Raw genomic sequence first — 26,595 nt, 5'->3', positions numbered from 1 at the left:
AGGTTATTGACGGTGATGATGAAAATTTTTAACAAATAAAATAGAACTTACACACACAAAAAGTCACACACTGTATCAAGATATCCACTAATAATGGCTGGAGACGGCTTGAATGGTGACAAAACCTTGTCGAAACGTTGTACATTCGCTGTTATATTAAAGTTTTTCTTCATTACCCATTCAAGCCGTCTCCAGGCATTACCAGTCTCAAAGTGGGTTCCTCGTCATCGAATTTAAAATATCCGCTAGTTCTTATCATTCCTTTCATTGGCAAACAAAGTTTTAAACCCAAATATCAAATTAAAAAAATAATCAAAACATATAACCCACAAATTAAGCTAAATTTAGTATTTATGTCAACATTTAGAATTAAAAATATGTTTTAAAGAGTAGAGTACCCATTCCTATGCGCTCGTGGATCGTGTATAAATACACTTATGGTAGCTGTAAAGTTACCTATATTGGTAAAACTACACGTCATCTACAAATACGTGCACACGAGCACATGGGAATTTCAGTTAGAAGCGGATGTGAGATAAGTAAACCATCCCAGTCTTGTATCTTATTGCACAGTGAGAGTTAAAACCACCCCATATTTCTAGAAAACTTTAAATTCTCGACTCCGGAACAACAGATTACGAATTCTTTATTAAAGAAAGCCTCTCCATTTTCAATGATCACTCAACACTAAATAATAACATCAACTCCTCCCTGTTCTCATTAATGTAATCAATTCCGGATTCTCAGTATTTTTATTTGATATTTTAAAGATACAGTGTTCATACTTATTGTTTTGTTTTTGAATTTCGCGCAAAGCTACACGAGGGCTATCTGCGCTAGCCGTCCCTAATTTAGCAGTGTAAGACTAGAGGGAAGGCAGCTAGTCATCACCACCCACCGCCAACTCTTGGGCTACTCTTTTACCAACGAATAGTGGGATTGACTGTCACATTATAACGCCCACACGGTTGAAAGGGCGAGCATGTTTGATGGGACGGGCCTTAACCACCTGGCCATGCCGGGCCATTTATATTTATATTTAAGGCTTTCTCTATAATAGTTTCTCTCAACAATGTTATTTATTAAACTTGTGTATGCCGCACATTTTATCGTACATTCCATTATATTGTTACCTTTTAAATCTGTTTCCTCTAAACTTCCGATTGAATACGAAAACTTGCTCACCGCTAATGTTGTTTTTCGTAGTTCGAATATCATGAAATAATTTTGTTTTTTTTTTAGGTATTGATGGTGATGATGAAATTTAAGGAAATTCCGAAACGTCCGTATTAACAGATGTTTTTAATATTTAAAATATTTTATTTTACTGAACATTTTACAATAAAAGATGGAATGCTAGTTTCACCTGATATTTTTAAGGGCCGTGAGCTAATTTCCTTTGATTAAATTTTATATATTTAGCTGCTTCGTCTTACACCAGGTGGCACTACATATTTCACAAGTTGTAATAACACTTCGTTCTGAAAAATTATACAGAAAGTAACTAATTTAAGATTTAGAGTTTACGATGTATAACAATATTTTAAATCAATCATGAATTTTTCATAAATGGCGGATTACAGGCTCGATTGTCTGACGAAATTTAATTGGGTCACATAATATATCGAACGTGTATGAAAATTGGATTTGAATATCAAATGAAATGTTTCATATTCCAATAGAAAAACATAATAGATATAATAATGATAATAAACAAGATAATTAAATCAAACTGGTGTTGAAAAAATATTAAACTATATTATATATTAGCAATTCTATCTCTCTGACTATCGCTTTTAAGTTTCGCTCTTTGTTTACAAAAGTCAGACTACTAACTAAGGTGCGAATTTTTGTTATTCAGAGATAAGTCATTAAATATCAAAAGAAAATAATACATAGATATATAGACAGAGATAAGTCATTAAATATCAAAAGAAAACAACACATAGATATATAGACAGAGATAAGTCATTAAATATCAAAAGAAAGCAACACATAGATATATAGACAGAGATAAGTCATTATATATCAAAAGAAAACAACACATAGATATATAGGCAGAGAAAAGTCATTAAATATCAAAAGAAAACAACACATAGATATATAGGCAGAGAAAAGTCATTAAATATCAAAAGAAAACAACACATAGATATATAGGCAGAGATAAGTCATTAAATATCAAAAGAAAACAACACATAGATTATAGACAAAGTAAAAAATAACATCACTGGAATGTCATTAAAATGGATATTATTTTCTGTTATTCAAAGATATGGATACTTTTATCATTTTGTTAAATTAATATACACGTAACGATACTTATTCTTAACTACTTGTTAGCATAATTCTAACAAACAGAACACTTTCAACATTAAAAACGTGTATCGTGAATTATATTTCCAATTTATCATTATGTAGCTAGCTTTTCACTAAATCTTAACGTATGTGCGTTTTCTTATAGCAAAGCCACATCGGGCTATCTACTGTGTTTACCGAGGAGAATCGAACCCTTGATTTTAGCGTTATAAATCCGAAGACTTATCGCTGTCCCATCGGGAGACCTAAATCTTATTGGTAGCCAGTTTTGCCAAGTCTCATGAGAAAAATATACATCATCGCTTTTCAAAACAAGCCCAAATGAAGCAGCACTGCCTTTAGAAACCAATATTTTAGGGCTTATCCTCAAAATGGTGATTTGCGCGGCTTAATTAGAATATATAATGTGGGCGGACCAGAATTTACCGGCAACGTTGGTTGGCAAGGGCAGTGAAATGTTCTTTTCAAATTGTCTGTTTTATGGTATCCAGGCTTTAGCCGTCACAAGAAAGCGCCCTCTCTCCTTTCACCGTCACAAGAAAGCGCCCTCTCTCCTTTCACCGTCACCCAAGCAGCAAGCACTTAATGCAACTGACCAGGACTGAGACTCAGAACGATTGACACTATACAGAAAATGTAAGTGACCATACTTTAGACTATTCGAGTGCTACGCAGTTTACACGTAGATTAGGCTTAGATCAAATGGTTGTCTATGATTTCGCCTGTTTATTATATTTTGCGGTCTGTCATAATGAAGTATGACGTAAATGCCTCTACCATCACCATATAGTAAATGCCTCTACCATCACCATATAAGATGTGATATATGTTGTTGGATTGTTAATGACTAATGCATAGGTTTGAACACATATTAGTGACAGACATCTTGAGATGTGGTAAGGATATAAAATCTGACAAGCGATCTGTTATACCCGTTACTACATTTGTAGAAATATATTTCCACCTCTGACACTGTCCGTTTCAAGACCTTTTTGACACCCATCCTTTTAATTTTACTATATTCAGTCAACAGGGATTAAGGTTTCAGCATATAAAATAAAACACCTGCATAAAATTTTTTATTCAAACCACCTTGGTGGACACAGCCGATAGCCCGATGTGGCTTTGTTATAAGAAAAAAACATACACACACACTCTATTCAAACCATCACTATTCTATAGCTACACCAGTGATACATTTCGTTACAACGAGTGTCCAGTGAAAGAGTTGCCAACTTTGAGATTTGATCATCGCCCCCTCTACGTACGCACTTTCTTGTAGCTTTTCTTTTGTTCCTGAAAATACAGTAAAAATACAATGCTGTTTTTATACTGCTGGAAATTTTTGAAACTTTCTAATAAATCTAAGTTACTATAAAATATATAAAATAAAAAACAAAACCCTTTTAAGGTCAACGCAGTAATAAAAGATATGTTATTCTTTCTATGAGAGGACGAAAGATAAAATATTAGTCACGAAAATCTCGTAAAGGCTTAGTAAATAGTTAAGACAAATAGGAGTTTACGTATTTTCTTCATAGGTGTCTCTCTATGAAAAGTGAAAAAATCTGAATGTTAAATCATGAAAATCTAAAGGCTTAGGTGGTAGTAAATAAAATATTTTGTATACGTATTCATGGTAAGGTTTTGGTGATTGGATATTAATGTTGTTATGGTTAGTAACCTAAAGAAACTCGTAAATCTAATTATTGAAAACACTCAACTAGTTAGTGGATTCAAGCTCTAATTAATAAATGCTACCAACAACAGAACACTTAGCCATGGATCTACCCCTATCACCAGCACCCAGAGACCTCTAGATGGAACGTTTCGAAGACAATGCCCTCAAAACAAACACAAGCTACTGACTTCGCATCGTTCGTGGCTCTTATATTTACACGTTTGTGGAAAAGTGAACCCCCCCCCCCCTTACGTAGAGAAGTCCAAACGTCATCTCACTCATGGGATGGTCGGAGAAAACTATTACACGGCTAAACAATCCTCCACGATATTTAGCCATAATGGTATCATTGAACATGAAATCTCTCTCTCTCTCAAAGGTCCGGCATGGCCAGGTGGTAAGGGTGCTTGACTCGCAATCTGGGGGTCGCAGGCTCAAATCTCCGTTCCACCAAACATGCTCGCTCTTTCAGCCGTGGGGTCATTATAATATGACGGTTACTTCCATTATTCGTTGGTAAAAAGAGTATCTCAAGAGTTCGCGGTGGGTGGTGATGATTAGCTGCCTTCCCTCTAGTCCTTCACTGCTAAATTAAGGACGAATAGCGCAGATATCCCTCGTTTAGCTTTGCGCGAAATTCAAAACAAACTATTTCCAACTTCAAAAGCTAAATTAGATACTGAACTCTTAATAAAAGAAACTTAATGTATTAAGCAACACCAACCTTCATAAACCTGTCTTTTATCAGGTTGTATTCATTTTAAATCTGGTAACTTGCCTTTAATCTTAGAAATATATATCAATGTATACATGTATTTTGAAGTCGAAAATTTAATGTTTGGTCGATTTCTTAAACACCGTTTTAAATGAATAACAATTTTATAATTTGTAGTACATACTCGAGGGAAGTTTTGGCAATAAATTTAGAAAGTAAAATAACCTTGTACTGATGAAACTTGAATGGCGAAACATTGCCGAAATTATTTTTATTACTATCTGTAATGTTTTTTTTTTGTAACTGTATTGCCAACAATTTTACAAATTTATATTTATGTAACTTTGTTTTTCTTTTCCTAGGTAATATATAACAATAGCGTAAGCTTACCCCATTGTTATCGTTATTTCTCGCATTGTTTTAGAATTTCAATTTAATAACAGATTAATCCGACGATGACGTAAGGAAGTAGGACGAAATGTGAGGTTTTGTTTTTAAAGATGTGTAGGTATCAATTAATCCGACGATGACGTAAGGAAGTAGGACGAAATGTGGGGGTTTGTTTTTAAAGATGTATCAAAGTATCTTTTACGTTATCAGCATTGGTTTTTGTCATTTATACTTAAAATAACGGGATGTTAAATTGTTAACCACAAACGAGCGTATGAAAGATAAAATAAGTATTCTCCCTCCACGTAACTGATAACACATTCAGTCAACCAAGCACAAAAGTCAGCAAAATCTGGACACACCTCTTGAAAACATTCAGATAGTTGGTTCAAGTCCTAATTACCAGTCAGTCTAGTTTTAATCCCTCAAGACTCACTTCCAAGCTGACCGACTTGATTTCTTTGTCCATTACCACGAGACTGATCGCTCTCTTACAAAATTCGTCGACAAGAGCTTACAGACATCACCCAATCGGCCAACAACACGAGGAAAGATGTTGCAACGTTTTGGCGGGCCAAGTGGGTGCCATCTGATATGAGAGAGAAAGACAAAGCCATGAGGACACGTTAGCATTGAGAAAACTTTAACGGTTTTCTAGACCAAACGTTTCGTGCCAAAACTAACAATAAATTCAGAATACATATCAACTCTACGAGAATTAGAAACCTATGCTATATTCCCGTATCACAAAATTCGCGATAGAAATAGAAAATAACAAGTTTCGATTCCTGTTCGTGCTGTTCCAATTCCTGTTATTACGACATATACCTCATATGAGACAGAAGTTTACAGGAAACCCACAGATACTGGCGAATATCTGAATTTTAAATCAAACTACTCCAACAGCTTAAATACAGGCATAATAAAATTCATAGTTTGTAGAAAGAACAATATTTGTAATGCCAAAGGTGTCAAGAAGATGGAATAAAAATACAACCATCATTAACAACCCTCTTTATAAAGAAGATAAACGTCAAGAATAAGCAGAAAGAAAACTGAAGACACAGCCATATTCTTATTTGTCAAAAGTCTCTCTGAAAAAAATTCAGAAGATATGCAAATAGCTTGAAGTCAGAACAGTATTCAGAAGCTACAACACAATAAGGAGGGCAAAAAACACCATTTACAGCGTCCCTTGGATCTGTGGATTCCAATATATCAACAATCTAATAGAGGTTTAAACGCTATCATTATGCTGTTTATATACCAGTGTCAGTACTTGTATAATAGTTTTATTTTACAAACGTTTAACGAAGAAATGCTCTTAAAGAACCTTTGCAGCCTACATTAACGGGAAACAGGAATATGAATTCTACTGTATAATAACAATGCAATACTTTATTTAAACGTTGATCAAATGAGACTTTGTCACTATAACAATAATAAAAAAAAAACACGTTAATACAATAAAAACATTAAGTGAAACGCATAGTAAATGTATTTAAATCATTTAATGAATTATACATATTTTGTTTTTATTTTCAGTTTTTGTGTAGAGATAGGACCCACTACGGTCTACGTATTATGCTTTGTTGTTTCGTAATTATATCATTTTAAATATTTTACTATACGCTTGATGGCAGTGTATAGTTGGTTTGTTTGGATTTCGCCCAAAGCTACACGAGGGATATCTGCGTTAGCCGTCCTTAATTTAGCAGTGAAAGGCTAGAGGAAGGGCCAGCTAGTCATCACCACCCACCGCGAACTCATGGGATACTGTTTTTTTACCAACGAATAGTGGGAGTAACCGTTATATTATAACGCCCCCATGGCTGAAAGGGCGAGCATGTTTGGTGGGACGGGGATTCGAACCTACGACCCTCAGATTGCGAGTGAAGCGCCCTAACCATCTGGCCATGCAGGGCCTCACAGTGCATAAATATTTATCATGATTAGAAAACTTACTTTTATTTTTCGATGTCTCATGAAAATAAGTAAACCAGAGGTGAAAACTATTCCACCAGTAACAAATAAAACAAAGCAGAAAATGGTAGAGTACGTTGGTAGATCATCAGTCACCAGATGGAGCTGTTTTGCCATTGATTCATCTAATTGAGCTGTCTGAAAAAAAACAACAACAACAAAACTTCAGAAATATTTTCAAAACTGGCGTATCACACAATCTAAGTGGCTCGTATAAGTTTTATTATTTATTTCAGTGGTCCATACAAGTTTTATTATTTACTTATTTCTATTTTCTTTCCATTCACACGTGCCCATCTTTTTACTGAAAATCTTTCACTTTATACTTAGCTATCTATCTCTCACCAAATATTTAGTTGCACATTATCTTTGTCAATATGTTAGTTTTTACCTTCCTATTTGTCTTTTTACTTTTCTATACGCCACAACTTACGTTCTGAGATTCTGTCTATCTACCCTTATACATTTTAAATTCTCTGTTTTCATATTTCTTTCTCTTTATGAAAATTGATATCAAGTTGGAAATGGCTTCATGTAAAATAATTATTAAAAACTAGATGGCACAACGTATAAGCTTACACAATATAAAAACTTCACTGAAGACACCAGGCTTACCCAAGGACTTCTTTTTCGAAACCCACTATCATCATAAAGAAGACAACAGTGAAACACTTCTCGATTATTTGTAGTTAAGCCTAAAGCTACACAATAGACTATCTGTGCTGTGCCCACCACGGGGGTCGAAACCCGATTTTTACTGTTATAAACCTTCAAACTTACCTCTGTGCCACTGGAGATACCAATGAAAAATTGATTCAGTTTTTATATTTTTTTTTACATTTAATACCCTGCGTAATGAAAAACTTCTCGACCTAACAATTAGCATAAAAGGTGCTGCCACCTACATATATTTCTCTCTTGAAACAATTTCCAGAAATAAATTCCTGCAACCTGTGGACAAGAATCTCTATTAACAATTAACTTCGAATTATTAAATATTTCTAATGATTTTTATATTTAATTGGTATTTATTTTTATAATATTTAATCAATTTAACATTATTCAAATTAACACTGTGAAAAAGATTGTTGTTCGCCATATATTCGTCTGAAACTCTTTCATTAATTTTCTGATTTTGTATAGTTTTTATGTTCATTAAGTTTAAATTTCTACATTTTTAGTCAATATACATTAGACCACAGTTACACGAGATCTTATAAATATCACATTTATCTATTAATGTGATTTCATCTCTTAGGCAGTAAAAATAACTAAATTTGACATGAGATGAAAAACGTTACTCGACATTTAATATATACATCCCGGAACGGGATATATATGGGGGTTTTCCTGTCATTTAGTTGCTAAATTTATTATTACAGAGTGTGCCTGGTTAAGTAATTCCCATATAAGAACTCTTTGGACTTAATTAATAAAACTAAGTAGGTTAATTCTACATAAACAGACCAACTAGAGCCTTTAGATGTGGTTTTCTTATTTACCAAAGTTCCAGTAGAATAATCTTTAGATGTTTTTAAACGTAGAATAGTATGTAGTAAGAGGTTTTCAGCATTAGAAATATAGGATATAATACATTAAATACGCTGTTGGGTTAACAATGTGTACTTTAAGTTTTATCATAAGTTCAGCAATGAGTCCTCCGGTTTCACTACTTCTCTGTGAGTTGTTCATGCTTGAGTTTTCATCAAAGGCACTAAGTACAGCTTTCGTGAAGCCCATTGTGTGGATGAGATAAGTTCATTACACGTTCCTTATGTGACAGCATGGTAATATCCGGCTAAAAATGGCGGCCTGCGTATGATAACGTGTACGCCAGGACGTAGGCAAAACCCGTCCAAATGGATAGAAACGAAAAACTCTTCACTACTTAAGTACAAAACTGCCTCTAAAGTTCGGTTATCCTTCCTTCACGTCTAGAAAACAGGCCGCAAAAGCATTGATTTCTTTTTTTTTTTTTTGTTCTCCGTCAGCTGTAACAGTATGCCTACTACCAGCCTGCAACCAAAACACTTCACTATTCCCTAGGATGGGCCTTTTCATACCTAGAGCAGCAAGTGATAAGTTAGTTACAATCCAAAGTACTAATTACGGTGTCTGATCAGTAAGCCATTATGTGTGTTATATTGAAGTCGATAATGTACCGTATACTCCTTACCGCGCCACGCAGTATCCTGGTCATGACTTATCTTGCTTCAAGAAGTAACGTCTATAAATTATTTTATGGCTCCCTATAGAATAGAATTAAATAAGTTGGTGAAATGTTGTCTTCCACCTAGAAGTTACAGCTCCACTTGAAGCCAAGACTTCGACTCGTTAAAAGTGCAGAAACTAGTAATAAAATTTTTATTCTAAAATTGTTGGGATGGAAAAAAATCATAAACTAGAGAGCATTTGGGATGGGAGGAAAATCTGCATTAACATTCCTGTATTTCACCAATCGTACACTGCACTCACAGGGTGGATGTATATACACGTTAAGTGGTGGAATACAGGAATGGTAATGCAGATATTCCTTCCATCCCAAATGATCTCTAGTTTATGATCTTTTTCCATCCATACATCCCAACAATTTTCAAATAAGATTTTTTGTTATTAATATTAATTAAAAGAGAAAGTCAATGGTTACTTCTGTTTACAGAAAAACGTTTTCTATTGCCTTGGTGCCACGTAAGGGGATACCGTCACCCCTATTCTCAGAAAATGTCAGCTTTCACCACATATGTACATAGAGCTTTAAATATTTGTTCGTTTCAATAAAAGCCAGTATTGGAATTAAATTTCCTGAGACAAGTTGCCATTGGCATAGGATTCAATTGTAATATCATTGATATAATTGACAATAAGTTTTGCAACAAATTTAAAATTTCTCAACGTGTTTGTGTTGATAAAAATAATATTTGTCTCATATATGTTCAAACGATTTCTCCACATACAGATAACATTTTTTAAGAAGTATGCTAATTGTAGAGTAACTATTTTCAACTCCTGACAAACGTAGACATATTTGCCACTATGTTCTTAAAAATAAAATCCCATCAATAGATAAATGTAGTATTTACGAAATCTCTTGTAACATTGGTAAATAAGGAAACCACATGATGATGTCCACATTTAAAGCTTCTAGCTGGTCTGTTAATGTAAAATTGGCCTACTTAGTTTTATTAATAAAGTCCAAAGAGTTCTTAACGGTATATGTATGTGAATTACTTAAACAGGCACACTTTTTAACAATAAATGCAGCAACTAAATAACAGGAAAACCCTATGTTATCTTCAGTTGGACGGAATTGGATATATATGTATATTAAGTGTCAAGTATGAAATATATATAAACACTGGAACAGTATTTCACTGATGTTGCCTTCCTTATTATGGTGAATATGTTACTCACGGAAACATGTGGAAGCCTTGTTAGGTAAGGTCTGGTATTTCCAATAAAATTTTTATATTGTGTAATTTTGAACGTAGCGTCATATACGTTTTACTACATTCATGAAAACTGTTACGAAGACACAGCTGACAAAATAAAGAGAAATATGACTTATTACCTCACTAAACCAGAATATTGGAAAGTAGATTCTTGAAGTGATGTTCTGGAAGAACCTGTTAGTTCAGAGAAATCACCATAAGTTAACGAAAACACAAAAATTACATTTACAGAATTTTTTTTAACATGTTATAGCTAGTGCAATAGAATGACCTGACCTACTTTACCTAGACATCTCAACCCAATAAGGAAGAAGGATGTGAGAGATATTTATAGAGTTTTAGCAATGTTAAATTACCCTTATGTGAACTATTTAGGGTTATGTGACGCTATGCAAATCAGGCTCAAAAAACAAAACAGAAAAAATGCATTTTGCTGAGCTTGTGACTATCTAAATGGGCACCTGATTCGTGAAGAAACCCACGTGTTCAGATAAGTAGAAGATGACGAGTGTAATATCTATCAAAGTTACTTCTGAAAAATCTACGAGTCAGAATGTAGAGGATTTTAATGTTGTTGCTGTAAGCACGTTCCTGTTCAGAGAAAATAAAAAATAACGAAGTTCAATAGCTGACCTGCTTGGAGAGTGTGAACAAGTTGTCAGCCGGAGAGTGTGAACAAGACTGAAATGTACATATGCACACTAAAAAAATTATATATATTTCAAAAATGCATGATATAACACGTTACCTTTTATTATGTTACTGTTTTTGATCTTTCGTTTTTTCACAACTTTGATGGTGTCTATACTATAAAGTCTCTACTGAGGGGCCTAAAAAGTACCAAACTATTTATAAATTCTTACAAACCAATGTTCTTGTTTTCAGTTTTTTTATTAGGTATATTTTTGATTATTTTTTGCTAAATGAAAATGTTTTTACTTAAATTATCAATAAAAGTTTCAATTTCAGATTTGTTTTAGCCCAAAGATACACTAGTAAATATTCAGTGCCAAAATCTTACTATAATAGACGTAGCGTGTATATCACTATCTAAGTACGTAACCAAAATTCCTGCGCCATCTATTGAATGTCACCACAAACAAAAATCCATAAAAAATTTCACTATTGGGTATTCAAAATTCAGACAATTAGAAAAATAAATGTGGTACGTGTAATAACTATTTCTTTATAATAGAACAAAATTTTAAATAAAAGTACTCTCCTCACAACAAGAACACGACTTTCACTAGGACTGTACGTGAGGGTTTGATTATATCTTTATTGATGTACTTTTTAAATGTAGTACTGAGAAACTGGAGTTCTTAAAAAAAACTATTATTTTTTTCAATAAATGGCGCCAGTTTTAATAAATAAATACATTACAGTTTATTTCAGTAAAATTTGTGAAGATTTTGAGTTCTATACATTGAATCATTTTGATGAAGTTAGTTGTGTATGACAAAAGAGCACAATCCTAACACTTTTCCCGTGTAGGACTTCCCACAAAAAATTCTTTTTCAGAAAATGTTCACTTTTTCTAATTTATTTTTCTCTGAGGTATGAATACTACGTTTAGTAAAAACTAGTACAAACAGCCGCCCATATAGCGGATTTTCTGCTAGTAATATTAATTAACACTTTAGACAACATTAAGAATGGCTCTTTAAGGTGCTATACTCTTGCAATGAAAAACTATATTATTAAATATGTTTGACCTATAAAACAGGATCAAATAAATTATATGAAACCAATAAAATATAAACAAACAAAATACCGAGTTTAAGATTCATTATCAAAATCAGCTATATCAATACTCGTTTTTATAAAAATGAAATCGCAAACTATTGATAATTATGATCTTCTGTGATATGATTGTTTTGTTTGTTTGTAGTTATGCACAAAGCTACAGAATGGGCGATCTGTGCTCTGCCCACCACAGGTATCGAAACCCGGTTTCTAGCGTTGTAAGTCCGCAGACATACCGCTGTGACACTGGGGTGCCTGGGATATGAATGAGCGACAGAAAAATGATAATCCAGTATAAATTTTCAAAAATATAGTCCTCCAATGGATCAGCAGTAAGGTTGTAGGCTTGTAACATTAGACTTCAGTGAAAAGATAGCCTAATGTGCAGCTTTGCACTTAAAAACAAACCAAAAACACAACAATAGTAATATTTACTCCCGCTTTTAACAGAAATTCAATACTTAATTTTTCATTCAACAATACTTTTACACTGTGAACTGTAACGATATAATAATAAGTTTTACCAATACGTTCTAAACTTTTAAGCTTTAAGTTATTTTTCACTGTCTCTCAGACTTATTCCAATTATTTAACCATAATACTTACGACATGTCTTTAACACGTTCGAAAACAATGTTGATTTGCATCCTTGCTGCTATGTTCATGGGTATTCCCATATCCTGTGTGATAGATTTATTACAGTTGTTGAAAGCCATATAAAGAATTACAAACAAAAAAAAGTTACAAAAATAATAGAAAAAAGAAAAGTGATCAATGAAATTAATTTCTAAAGTTACTCTGTGATCAATAACAAACAAAAAATTGGTTAATGAAAATGAATAATAATAATAAAAAACAACCTATTGTAGTGAAAAATAACATGCTTTATTTGTTTCCTGTTTTTAGTGGTCAATGTCAGTAACTTACAGTGGTCATTCTTGTTCATGAGTCATTGTGTAAAAGTTTTACAGAAATTCTCCAATAAAATTGTTTGACAGAGTTGAAGCATTGTGTCACAAGATCCCCTAAAATCAATTTTCAAGCACCCCTAAACAATATTTTAAGGCCAAGTGTCACTTTCTATTTACACTCTAAGATAAGTCATGCAGCATTTCATGAACCTATCCTATTTACTAAGGAAAGAAACATGGACCTTTGCCACATGTTATACATATTCATCACTATGCATGTACGCGGGGAGGTGGGGGGTTGGCCGAACCCCCTATTTTTGAGATGTAAAAAAAATACGTTTATATAACGCATCTCTCGTTAAAGCCTTTGCTGCGTTTGCCAGTTTCTCACGCGTTTGTGTAAGTCGTGTTTATTGTTTTCTTCTCTTAAACGGAGTCCTCTAATTTTACTTTCTGTTTTATTTCTCTACTCCTTTTGTCGTTTTGATTTTTATTTTACTTTCCTGTTCGCTAAGTTATAGGATGAAGTTTGGTACAGCTACGAGTTCTCAATAAAGTTAGTTTTAATCATATTTATAATCAAAAACATATTGTAATGTCCCCCGTTTAGAACTAACGTATAAACTATAACATTCGCCATTAATATTGTGTAACCTATTGCCTAAAATTAAGTTATAACTTCTTGAATTACAATGATGCAACTGTTGACGGAATTGCGTTTTTCTTGGCAGGCATGATATTACGTAATTACAAACATACGTTAGTGTTAGCTATTATAGACCTTCTTATATGTGATCTAATGGCTGTAGAAAGTGGGCTAAAAGTTAAGTCGTTTTTTTTTAATCGTCAGGACCTGTTGTAGTCCATACTCGATCACTTCTCTTCTTTCAAAAGCTTTAGTTTATTAGTCCTACGACATGGTTTAATTACAACGAACAATTTTGACACAGTTGATTGTCGGTCACCACAGTTTTCCCTCATCAGCAGTAATTAAGGATTTTGGTACTTATATGAATGGGTGGATCAGTCGATGTATTGGTAAACAGAGAAACACGAGGATATATATCAGACTATGATATACAGTACTTGAATTGTAAAAAATCTTAAGATTTTCTAAGTTGGTTGACGTTTTGCACACTAGACAGAAGTAATGTGAGGATACGTTGTGTACACAAAAGACTATACTGAACTAAGTAAAGTGTAGCTTTAACAATTGTACAACAATATACTTCTTACATGTTACAATACAAAGCCTTTGGAGGGGATTTTCACCAAGAGCTTCTTTCGCTGCACAAACGTTAGTTTTAGACGCTGAAAGAAACACACAACAAAAGAGAAAATTTAACACTACAAGTGCTTTCGGTGCAGGGTCTTGTGTCATTGGTGTAAGCTGCATTGTGGTTTATTTGTATATCCTCTCCATTTTTGGTGAGTAATTAACAGAACGGACTGGTTTCAGGTGCCCTTTTCCATGTGAATATCTGGTAATTCGCTTTTTTTAAGGTGGTGATCAAGACAGTGTACTGAAGAAGGAAGAGAGTCAGTCATTCTTGGCCTGTTTCATACAGAAGAGCTTGTATCTTATTTCATTCTGACACAACACAAAGCCAATATTCTGTGAAGAAGAGTTTCACCAAAGGCCTCTTTCACTGCATAAACACTAGTTTAGACGTTGAAAGAAACACACAACAAAATAGAAAAATTTGGATTTACCGGCTGAATATCGACGAACATTTGATGTTTTTCTGGATCTGCCTTCATTCCATCTACAGTTGTTGCATAGGCAGGATCCGCATACAAGAAATGTGGGTAAGTTACAACAGCAGGGGCATCTACACACATGAAGTAGAAAGTTTGAATAAGCCAAATCTGCTTTAATGAACAACAATTGTTTATAAGTTATGTCTGTTCAGTTTATTGCATAAAAAACTTTATTATTTTAATACTGATTATTTCAAAATTATATGCAGTATTTATAGTAACTTCCAATAGAAGATTTGTGATATAAAAAACTGGCGAACATTTCAAATGATCTGATAAAACCGCTTTTATTTTTAATTATAAAAGTAAAGATATCGACTAATATGTGCAGACGCTGCCGAATATCTGAGTGTACTGGTCATATCTGACAGTAATATTCACACTACAGTATAACACGAAACCTGCCCAATACTTTAATTAAAACAAAGCTTTTCATAATGAAGAAAGTAACAAACATAATTGTTCTATTATTAAGATGTGAATCGACATACACTATCCAAAACACTGCAAATAAGTAATAGTTGCGAACTATGTGTGACTTAAAAGGAAAAAAAAAAGTCAAAAATAACATTACAAACTTCCTAAAGCAACAATGAGCACTTAAAGTAGTGTTGATATATTGTCGTTTTATTTGTGAAACTTGGTATTTTAAGTTTAAAACATTTACTTATATTATCTCAAGCTTTAAACTGTAAAACAATATATATATATATATCATAGGCGAGATTATGGGGGTGGGAACAAGGGAGAGAAGTTTCCCTCAGTTTTTTTCTTCTGTGAAATATAGCATACACTTGACATTAACAATAATTAAGTAAAACTTCTTTGCCTCCTCCACATGTTGGTCACAAATCCCCCCCCCCCCATGATATACATACTTCATAATGCATAAAAACACCTTATGAATTTTACTTACATTGGCATAGGGTGTTTGTAAGGTGGCTTTTACAGCAAATTTAATGTTATGTTCTCACCTTTACAACTGAATATCTAACTTATATAGACTTTGTAACTCAACTATAGAGTTTGTAAGGTGGCTTTTACAGCAAATTTAATGTTATGTTCTCACCTTTATAACTGAATATCTAACTTGTATAGACTTTGTAACTCAACTATAGAGCTTGTAAGGTGGCTTTTACAGCAAATTTAATGTTACGTTCTCACCTTTACAACTGAATATCTAACTTATATAGACTTTGTAACTCAACTATAGAGTTTAACCGGAAGTGTTCGAGTAATAAATATTTTCCGCGCTTGTGTTTCTGAAGGAGGTATTGTATTATGTCAGTAAGGCCTCTCGGAATTTGAGGGAAAAATAAACAAACTTAGGTGAACGAGCAGCATGTGTTCACACACTTACTGAACTGACAGGAAGAAACATTGAGACCTCCTCTAGGGAGACACCTGGTGGCGTCAGATAAACAGAAGCATCTATTATCTCGGTCTTCTTCTCCGTTGTCTAGCATAGTCTTCTCGGCTAAATATCTGTACGCTTTGACTTGCTTGACTTGAGTTTCTTCATGGAACTTTAAAGTAATTGATCTAAAATATAACAAAACACGATATTTTTTTGTGTAAATGGATGGCATTTTACCAATAATTCTTATGTTATTACATTTTTTGTGATTAACGTAAAGTACAGTTTTGACAGCTGTTATGAGTTTAACACTTATTGTCGTTACTTCAGATAATGCTGTGAAAGAAAATGACAATTTTTTGCTGGTTTATTCATATTATTTCGTCTTAAAATCGTATGTGTTTTAACATTTCTTACTATCGCACTGTTTAGAACTAACACTTCAGAACGACCATTTGATTGTAGATTAAATACACATTGTAAAATTAAGTGTCTATCTATTATTGCAACTACAGTCAAGTCCTATAGGAATTGAATTCCAAAAGGGAAATAATAGAATTAGCGCACATAAACGTACCTGCATATATCTGTCACAAACATAGTCAGGTCGTGGTCTGACGAGCTCCTGAACGGAGGCCACATGTCTCCAGCTACGGAAAGATGGAAGTTTGACAAGTTAAACTTGTTATTATTATTATTAATCGGCTATAAAACAGAAAAGTCTGACAAGGTTAACTTATTTTGTTTCACCAAAACATTTTTATTTGTCTCTGTTATCATGTCCTATTTCGACAACTACACAGTCAGTCTCAATATCCAAGAAAACATTAGTTCCAGTGAGTTTTAAGTTTCGCTTTTGATAGTTTTCTCTATTAGATACCTTTATATACACTATTCCTATTGCTGTGTGTTGTAAATAGCTTAAATACATGTTTTTAGTTTAAACTAATATATATGACAGTTGTGAAATTATTTCACATGTTATTTCCGGACCAGACCCAATTTCAAAACAGCCATTGAGAAGATAAGGTAAAAGCATTCTATGATATAAATGAGTAGATATACTATGTTGCATAATTCAGGGATGCTAACTTTGAAATAAATTTCAACCCGATGATATTTAGAATTTTAGACCTCTCGAATTAGATAAAGAAAATGCCCGATGTACTATTTCTCCTATTTCAAAAAATATGATAGTTCTGTAACTCATATTCTAAAAGAACTCAATGTTCTTCCATGAAGTTTTGCACACATTTTAGGGTTGACATAATATTGAGGAAACAGTTAGATTTTGAGCATTCTAGAACTAAGTTTTATAGAATTTAAAAAGAAATGGCCTTTTCACTTGCTTTAAGTAATGACTTTCATCTATCTTCCTGACATATTATATATAGGTCTAGATATAGTGGTGAAACAATTATATAATACCAAAATGTAAGCATGTAAACATATTAAACAAACAAAAAGACCGTGTATACTGCTCAAGCATATACACCACGAAATACCTAATAATATCATATTAACTTGAACAATTTATATAATATTAAAACACAAGCAGGTAAACCTAGTAATTAACAAGAAAACAAACAAACAATAAAAGTAAACAACAAAATAAGTGAGAAACGATAGAGGTATAATTCATAACAAAAACATTACTACAGTATTTGTTCGATTTATATTTATCGCGCCATCTAGTGTTGATATATGTTAATTTCTTAAACTTAGTTACAGTATTATCAGATACAAGCAAAAGTACCCGTCCCCAGTGACGGAAAAAGTCTAAGTTAATCTATCAATTTAAATTATTTCATGGACTTCAAAAAGGTTAATTGTGTTGCACTCTTGGTTTCACTCATAGCCAAAGCTCTGAGCTACTTATACCACCCACCGCGAAAACTAATTGTAGCATTTCAATCATGCTAAAAGCCGCTCAACAATAACATAGGGTAAATCTCTATCTTTAATCTTTAAGTTACGTCACATTTCGAAATGTGAATGAATAGTATGATTAATTCCTAACACTTTAATGTAGAATATCCTGTTTGCGAAATAAGATTTGGCATCAACATTATTCATATCTGTTCTCCTCCCGTCATTTCAAAAGTGAATGTTAAGCTTTGCCTGCGTGCGCAGATTTTCAAACAGGGGACAAACGAACGCTCGGACAGACACCACGATTCGCAATATATATAAAATTGCTTAGACTGATGCAAAGCCAATTGTAACCACAAAATATGAATATCTGAAGACCACTGCTATTATAATTCTAGAATGCTTGTTTTGGAATGTTCATACTCAACTCACTGTAGCCCTTAACTTTCACTTAGCATACTTGCCAAATTTCATCAAATTAAGCCCAAGCATAGCAGAATAAAGCCATTGCTTCTTCATAGAAAACCACACAAGACTTTTTGGACGTAAGTTTGAAAAACGTAATCTTTTGAAATAGGAAAAAAAAAAATAGTACGTTGGCCATTTTGTTTTCCAAATTTGAAGGACTAAGATTCCGCACGTAGCTGGCTAGACAATTGTTTTGAATTCAGCAATACAAAATTATCCGGAAAACTTTGTCTACATAATTTCAACACGAAATGTCTATTGAAATTAAAGATCTGAAAACATATTTACAGTCAGCAAGAGATCTAAAAGTAAACATCTAGACAAAGGGTGAGATAGTCAGATAAAGAGAAGTTTACTTACTTGTTCCATTGATTTTGTTGCATGTACTCTCCCACACTCTTACAACGCTATACAACAAAGAATGAAATATTGCATAATGAATCACGTGCTATCATCATCTGAAACGTTATGCAAAATAGTTTTCATCTCTAAAGAACAAAGTAAAATCGCTTAGTTATTTCTTTATTAGATATGAGGATTGAATGACGATAACGTAATTCTGTAAGAAGTAGCAATCTCCGAAAATGAAAATTGGTTGATAATGGTACGAATTATTTAAAAGTTTAAAAATATGATTACAGTCTACATATTTGAAGATCCATTTTGCTCTCTTTCACTATGCGTAAATTGAACTTTTCTTTAAAGTTTTATACAGGTTTACTCTCTTTTTATATTTGAGAACTGACTTTTTCTGATACATTACATGAATACCTCTCTATAGATACTGTCTTTGTTGAAGGTGTTTCTCTACACGGAAGAAACGTACACAAAACAAGGGCCTTTAGGAGTCTTCATTGGGAAACATTTAGTGTTTCTATTAAACTAATTGAAACAGTTGACCTTAACCCTTTGGCTACCAACATGGATACATTATGTACATTTAGTTCCTGCATTAGATCATTTTTTTCCCCATAACATATGAATTACATCTTGGTCTAGTGCTTTATAATAGTTGAGATATAGTAATAAAAAAAAAGAATCAAAGGAGGCATACATAAATATTACTGGTCGTATATCCCTCTTTGATATGTCAGCATAATAGGAGAGTTAAGCCTAACAGATCCACATGAAACTCATACGTTCTTACTGACGTCACTTGATAAACAAATATTGTTTCAAAGTCACTTTGCAGCGCTACCTATGGTCATTTTCTTTAGTAAGTATGTTCCGTGTAAGTATAAAGCTGTACCAACTGTCAAAATTGTAGGTTCTACGATTCCCTCCACCACATATACGTGTGTACCCAAACTTATTTTGTGTACTATAGTAATAATTAAAAAAAAGAATCAAAGGAGGCATACATAAATATTACTGGTCGTATATCCCTCTTTGATATGTCAGCATAATAGGAGAGTTAAGCCTAACAGATCCACATAATTTACAATGAAAGATTCATCAGGGTTTAGAATGATTGAAGCAATTAACGTATGAGCTACTCTATATGCTAGAAGTATTGATTGAAAACATGCATGGTTGATTTATAGTGTCACATTAAAGCTACGATTAATCTCCCATGATACAGCAAAATAAAGGGTAGAATCCTTAGATGCATGTGTAAGTCTAAAACGGAAGGTAAATATAGTCTAGAAATGTAAAATACAGTTATGCAGTATTTGTGATGAAATTTAGAAATACTTATATTTCATTTAATATTTTAACATAAATTATTTCAGATATTGTAAATTTAAAATATTTTAAACAATTATTCGATAAGCTCATTTAGGGCCTCGAGATTTTAAAACATCGACAAAAGATGGCGCCAGTATTGAGAGTTGATTGGTGATTGTTAAGCACAAAGCTACAGGATGGACTGACTATCTGTGTTCTGCCCACCACAAGTATCGAAACCCGATTTTTAGTAGCAAAAGCTTCCAGACTTACCTCTGAGCCACTGGTGGGGGCGGACAGTATTGAGAGTAACCTATTTTTTTCAAAATGGATGCACTGCGTCAATGAAGCTCGCCTCTGATCGCACAATAATGTACATCGCCTTACAATATATTAATATACCTTACCATACATTAAGTCAACAATTTTACTTTTAAAATCTCTTATTATCGACTTAGCTAGTAACAATACGGAATGTTTTTTTATTGTTGTATTTTACCTAATGATTGATATTATATTTCGTACTAGTGTAGTCAGAGCATGTGTTGTAGGGTGTTGGCCCGGCAGGGCTAGGTGGTTAAGGCGCTTGACTCATAATCTGAGGGTCGCGGGTTCGAATCCCCGTCCCACCAAACATGCTCACCTTTTCAGTCCTTGGGGCGTTATAATGTGACGGTCAATCTCACTATTCGTTGGTAAAAGAGGTGCCCAAGAGTTGGCGGAGGGTGATGATGACTAGCTGTCTTCCCTCTAGTCTTTCACTGCTAAATTAGGGATGGCCCTAAGTGTAGCTTTGCACAAAATTCAAAACAAACGAAACGAATGTACGGTGTTGTGGGATTATGATGATTAGATACGAAAGTAATCCCTCTATCAAACATAATTTCAAGGATATATCAAAAATGAAATCTGACCACGTATTACCATTTTTTGAGAAAACTTTGACACACTAAATCTAATGTAAAAACAGTATAAATATTAAAATATAACAAACATTTCAATTACGTACTCGCTCCCGTTCCATTTATCAATCTGTCCTAGCTTATTTATTCCGTTTTCTCCTGTGAAGATGTTGTAGAAATTATCGTCTGAGTTGTTTTTCTGTAAGAAAAGGAAGCATTTAAACAATTTATGCGATGAATTTATTTACTTTTTTAAATTTTAATCGTTTAATGTAGGTGGGCTAAGTAAGTTGCTTTTGTCGTCTATCTATGAGCTATGTTAAGTTTTGGTCTAAATTTGAAGCTCACAAATTCTAATTCTATATTGTTGCAATGACTTCTCACCAGGGAGCGCTAAAAATCACACTTTAATTCACTTATTATTCGAAAGACAACAAACTAGCACATTAAAAAAAGGAAGTTTGTAATTATTAATCTCCATCTTCGCATAAGGTGTCCCCCGGTGGGACAACTGTAAGTTTGCGTAAATACAACGTTAAAATTCGGGGTTCGTTTCTCTGCAATGGAAACAGCAAATAGCCCAAACAAACAAACGTATTAGATAGAGTCGATAATATATTTTTTAAGACTTCTAAATATCTGATTTTGTGCCTAAAAGCTTTGACCTACTACTATAGTTTTTTTATTGGAATGTCCAACAATAATTAAAGAAAGATTGCATTATAGAATCTTGCATATAACGCTATGCTCTCTCGGTCTGGAACATGAGAATAGTAGACTACGAGAATATCTACATATTTGCAGTATAAGCACTGTCAAGCTCAACCTATGCACTCATTAACTTATTTATGAAATCAATAAAGTTTGTTTTACACCTTGTCACACACACTGTTTCCGGTTTCTGTATTTCATCAATTCAGTCAAAATCGGAACTCCTTTTAAAACTGTGATACATTTCCTGGTCGTTCCTCCTGTTTTTTGCAGTTACAACCCGAAAAGTAAATCAGTGCGCCTGAGAATACCACAAGCAAGTATTAAACCGAGCAATATAAGATTAATTTATCTCAAAATCAAATTTCGATGGAACCGGAAATTAACACGAGCGCTATTATAATCCGAGATCCTTCTAAACAAGTAGATACATAGATTCTAAACAACCGAACCATCAGTTCCACTTCACTGCGTAAAGTAATACAGTTAAAACGCGAGTTAATGAGGAATTTTAAGTACTTTATTTGCTTTTACCTTTTTTGTTTTCGATGGCCTAAGAAAAACTAGGAGTAAGAGATACGTCTAGTTGTTGTTATAAAAGGGAAAAAGAAAGAAGTAAAATTAAATACTGCGTCAGGTTACTTACATACCCTAAAGAAGTTTTCTTCACCTATAACATATCCAGTTTTGTTATAGCTGAAATAAAAAAATGTATTTTGATAGACTGCTGTTAATATTCTTTGTCCCAGTTATAGCTTAATATTCGTGTTGCCTATAAGTAAATTCTAACAAAGTTGTTTGTGTTTCACAGATAGGAGTGTTGACTGCTAGAATTTTGTTAAATCAACGGAGGTATATTATAGAATGCGTAGAACATCGTGACAGCGGGATACGGGTCTCACAGGAGTTTTAACACATTCAGAATTAAGTATTAATAATTTTTGACATAATTTCCAGACACATGTGCATTAGTAATCACCTAGTAAATATAAATGAATCCCAAACAGGCGATACTATCTTGGTTTTACGTGGGATTTTCATATAACAGAAATGACTGTGTATCTGCCCCCCCCCCCCCAGTAGCACAGCGGAATGCCTGCGGACTTACAACGCTAGAAGCCGCGTTTCGATACCCGTGGTGGGCAGAGCACAGATAGCCCATTCTGTAGCTTTGTGCTTAATTACAAACAAACAAACAGGTTGTGTATCTAAAATTTTTCGTTTATTTGAACTACTGTAGCTTATTTCACGTCATTTTCGGTCAGTAATAACAAAATCAACATTTTGTCTATATCATATTGTTTAATTCGACTCATATTTTTTCAACAGTAGACAAACTGTGGCTTTAAAGTTTGATTTTGCCTGATAAGTTGTCAGTAGTAGACAAAACGTAACCAGCACTCCGTGTCTTGATTGATTTAATATTTTGTAAGCATATAGAAAACGCAGCTTTAGCATTTTGCGTCTTTTTTTCATTTGGTATACTATCAGTAGTAGACAAAACACAACGTCTACTCTGCGTCTCGTTTCATTTGGTATGTTGTCAGTAGCAGAGAAAACGTGTAACGTCAGTCCTTCGAACATTGTTTTATGTGGTAAATTATTAGTAGTAGAGAAAACGTTGTGTAAGGCTATGCATCTTGTTTAATTTGATATGTTGTCAGCTATAAAAAACGTAGTGTTAGCACCCTGGGCCTTGTTTCATTTGCTATGTTGTCAGTTATTAGTAGTAGAGAAAACGTTGTGTAAGGCTATGCATCTTGTTTAATTTGATATGTTGTCAGCTATAAAAAACGTAGTGTTAGCACCCTGGGCCTTGTTTCATTTGCTATGTTGTCAGTTATAGAAAAACGTAGTGTTAACACCCTGGGCCTTGTTTCATTTGCTATGTTGTCAGTTATAGAAAAACGCAGTGTTAGCACCCTGGGCCTTGTTTCATTTGCTATGTTGTCAGTTATAGAAAAACGTAGTGTTAGCACCCTGGGCCTTGTTTCATTTGCTATGTTGTCAGTTATAGAAAAACGTAGTGTTAGCACCCTGGGCCTTGTTTCATTTGCTATGTTGTCAGTAGTAGAGGAAACGTGGTGTTAATAAAGATTTAGGTTTGTAGTACGTGGCTTGTTTTATTTGAAATCTTGTCGATAGTAGATGGAAAGTTTGTTTCTAGTAAGTGGTCAAACAGTAAATTTATTTTGTGCCTGTTCTTATTTGTTGTTAAACGCGAAGCTACACAATGAGTTATTTGTGCTGTTTTCACCTTAGGAAATCGAACCCTGAATTTTAGCGTTATAAACCTCAAACTAATCGCTGAGCCGTCAGAGTCATTTGTCTGCTTGTTTGATCTAGTTTCATTTATTATCAGACAAAGACGTGCTTCTGTGTTATTTATCAGTCATTTGATAACTGAATAAGAGCAAGCAATAGAAAAGCTTTCAGTAACTTAGAGATTAAATAACACATTAATACAAGCATAACTATATATTATCAACGAAAACAACCAATTTGATAAAATTAATGCCTGTCAAAATTATAAATTCAAATTTTAAGCTTAAGAGAATCTCAGAAAATTTCAATTCCAGTAGCCTATTTGTCGTTTGATTGGTTGCGAAATTATCTCTCAAACTAATTCTTGATACACGCGATGAACGAGGTGTTCCAGCAAGTTACTTTGTAGAGATGTGACGAATCCTTTTGTTTTCCGCATTATGTAGGTATTTTCAATTACGCACTTTTTTAAATTGCTACATTACAAATATTTCTTAATTGATATACACCAATCATTCCTTTTTTCTTACCCCATAAAACCATCCAAACTTTTCATGTGGAAGAGGAGATAATGATCGGGATTCGTCTATCAAGGAATCGTTATATCCTTCAAATAATAGTTGCCGGACTGGTTTCCCAACAAACCAAGAACTGTGGGTTAAGTTAAGCATTTGATCAATAGCGTATCTGTAGAATATTTCAGGAGCATAACGATATATATTCGAGGCTGCCTGGAAAACAAGAAATAAAATAAGTTTGTTTGTTTTTTCTGTTTAATACAAGGCTGGTATAAAACACTGTATAAACATGTAATTGGTGGGAGAATCACACTAAAGACATTTAATTTTAAGAGCATAGTAGTATTCAATGCAAGTCACAATATATTATCCGTTCATTTCAATATAACAAACACCAGAGTAGTATGGATATGATAGAACGTAATGATTTTTGTACACAAGTTATAGCAATGGTTATTTGTAACAATACTATTAATCGTGAAACGAATGAGCTTTGACATAAAACTCACGCGTTCTTACTGACGTCACTTGATAAACATATATTGTTTCAAAATCACTTTGCAGCGCTAACTATGGTCATTTTCTTTTGCAAGTATGTTCTGTGTAAGTATAAAGCTGTACCAACTTTCAAAATTGTAGATTCCACGATTCCCCCACACCACATATACGCGTGTACCCAATCTTATTTTGCGTCAGCTTATATACTGTATTTGCCCGAATATAATGCGCACTTTTTTCCTCCAAATACCTCCCGAAAAATTGACTGCGCAATATAATCGCGCACATTGAATTTTGTTCGGTATTTTACTAGAATCTACCACCGAAAATCACTAAAGCATTATTAAAGGTTTCAAAAAATGTTGTTTATCCAATGCAATGGATGGGACGGATGATGAGATGTTGTGGAAATCAGAAGAGGATGAAGCAAGTGTTCAAGGAAGCAAATTCGCTGAATGCGACTGTGGCGACAATTCTAGTGATGACGAATATTTATGTGAAGATAAATGATTAGCTGGGTGTATTACCACGTATAAAATTTTCAGTAAAGTTTGTAAAATTTCAATGAAAGATCTCCAAAAATGTTTTATACATCGATAGCTGTTTACGGTATTTGGAAACTATTCAATATATTTTGTACAACTGATGTGTAAAAAAACAAATTTTCTTCAATTTAACCTTTCAGAATTGGCTACGCGTTATATGGTGGTTAGCTTAGACGTTTTTTCGCAGCTATACGGATCACAATGCCAACCAAAGTAGGGATTGAAAAGCGTTTTAAAATATATCCAACTCGTATCACTTTGTTTATTTGTGTACTTTTTATTGCAGCAATTATTTTGTTTTGGATACTTCTTATAACAATTCTACGAATAACCAACGATCCCTACTTTCCGTTAAAACTTGTATTACAACATTGCATTAAGCGAATATTGTGAAATATGCGATTATAAACCTTACTGGACATTTAATTGGTTTTAGTAACAACAAACAATTCAAAAAGACGTCAGTCACAATTTTTATAATCGAGGGAGCATTGAGAGTAGTGTTGATCACACTTCTTACACTAGAAGGAACGCGGGCCGCAGTTACATTGAATAAATAAATCAACCATAATACTTACATAGGAAAACCACATAAAATTTCATAAAACAACAGGAACACTAGGAGTGGTGTCGACTACAATATTCACACATGTCAACAGGAATGGTGAGAGTGGTGTCAACTAGAATATTTACATACGTCGACAGGAACGGTGGGAGTGGTGTCGACTACGATATCAAAATAGCACGAACCATTGAGAATGGTGTCATCTACAATACTTTCTAGAAGAGGACCTTTGAGAATGGTGTCATCTACAATACTTTCGACAACAAAAACATTT

At 33.6% G+C, this 26,595-nt stretch overlaps 1 protein-coding gene across 1 annotated transcript in view; it reads right to left on the bottom strand.

Annotated features, from left to right (window-relative positions):
* Positions 1 to 2,923: 2,923 nt before the first annotated feature.
* LOC106458481 (protein croquemort-like) overlaps positions 2,924 to 26,595 on the bottom strand; it is a 44,268-nt gene continuing 20,596 nt past the window's right edge. The window contains exons 4-14 of the mRNA XM_022384922.1: positions 24,726 to 24,926; positions 21,323 to 21,418; positions 20,011 to 20,036; positions 19,010 to 19,056; positions 16,887 to 16,959; positions 16,313 to 16,494; positions 14,905 to 15,023; positions 12,887 to 12,960; positions 10,654 to 10,708; positions 7,068 to 7,223; positions 2,924 to 3,612 (exon numbers count right to left, since the gene is read on the bottom strand). Of these exons, the coding sequence (XP_022240630.1) occupies positions 3,577 to 3,612; positions 7,068 to 7,223; positions 10,654 to 10,708; positions 12,887 to 12,960; positions 14,905 to 15,023; positions 16,313 to 16,494; positions 16,887 to 16,959; positions 19,010 to 19,056; positions 20,011 to 20,036; positions 21,323 to 21,418; positions 24,726 to 24,926 (1,065 nt within the window). The 3' untranslated portion in view covers positions 2,924 to 3,576. The remainder of the gene's footprint in view (positions 3,613 to 7,067; positions 7,224 to 10,653; positions 10,709 to 12,886; positions 12,961 to 14,904; positions 15,024 to 16,312; positions 16,495 to 16,886; positions 16,960 to 19,009; positions 19,057 to 20,010; positions 20,037 to 21,322; positions 21,419 to 24,725; positions 24,927 to 26,595) is intronic.

This window comes from Limulus polyphemus, unplaced genomic scaffold (genome assembly GCF_000517525.1).
Source record: "Limulus polyphemus unplaced genomic scaffold, Limulus_polyphemus-2.1.2 Scaffold23, whole genome shotgun sequence".
Classification (NCBI taxonomy): Eukaryota; Metazoa; Arthropoda; class Merostomata; order Xiphosura; family Limulidae; genus Limulus; species Limulus polyphemus.
This window is presented reverse-complemented; position numbering and strand designations above follow the sequence as displayed.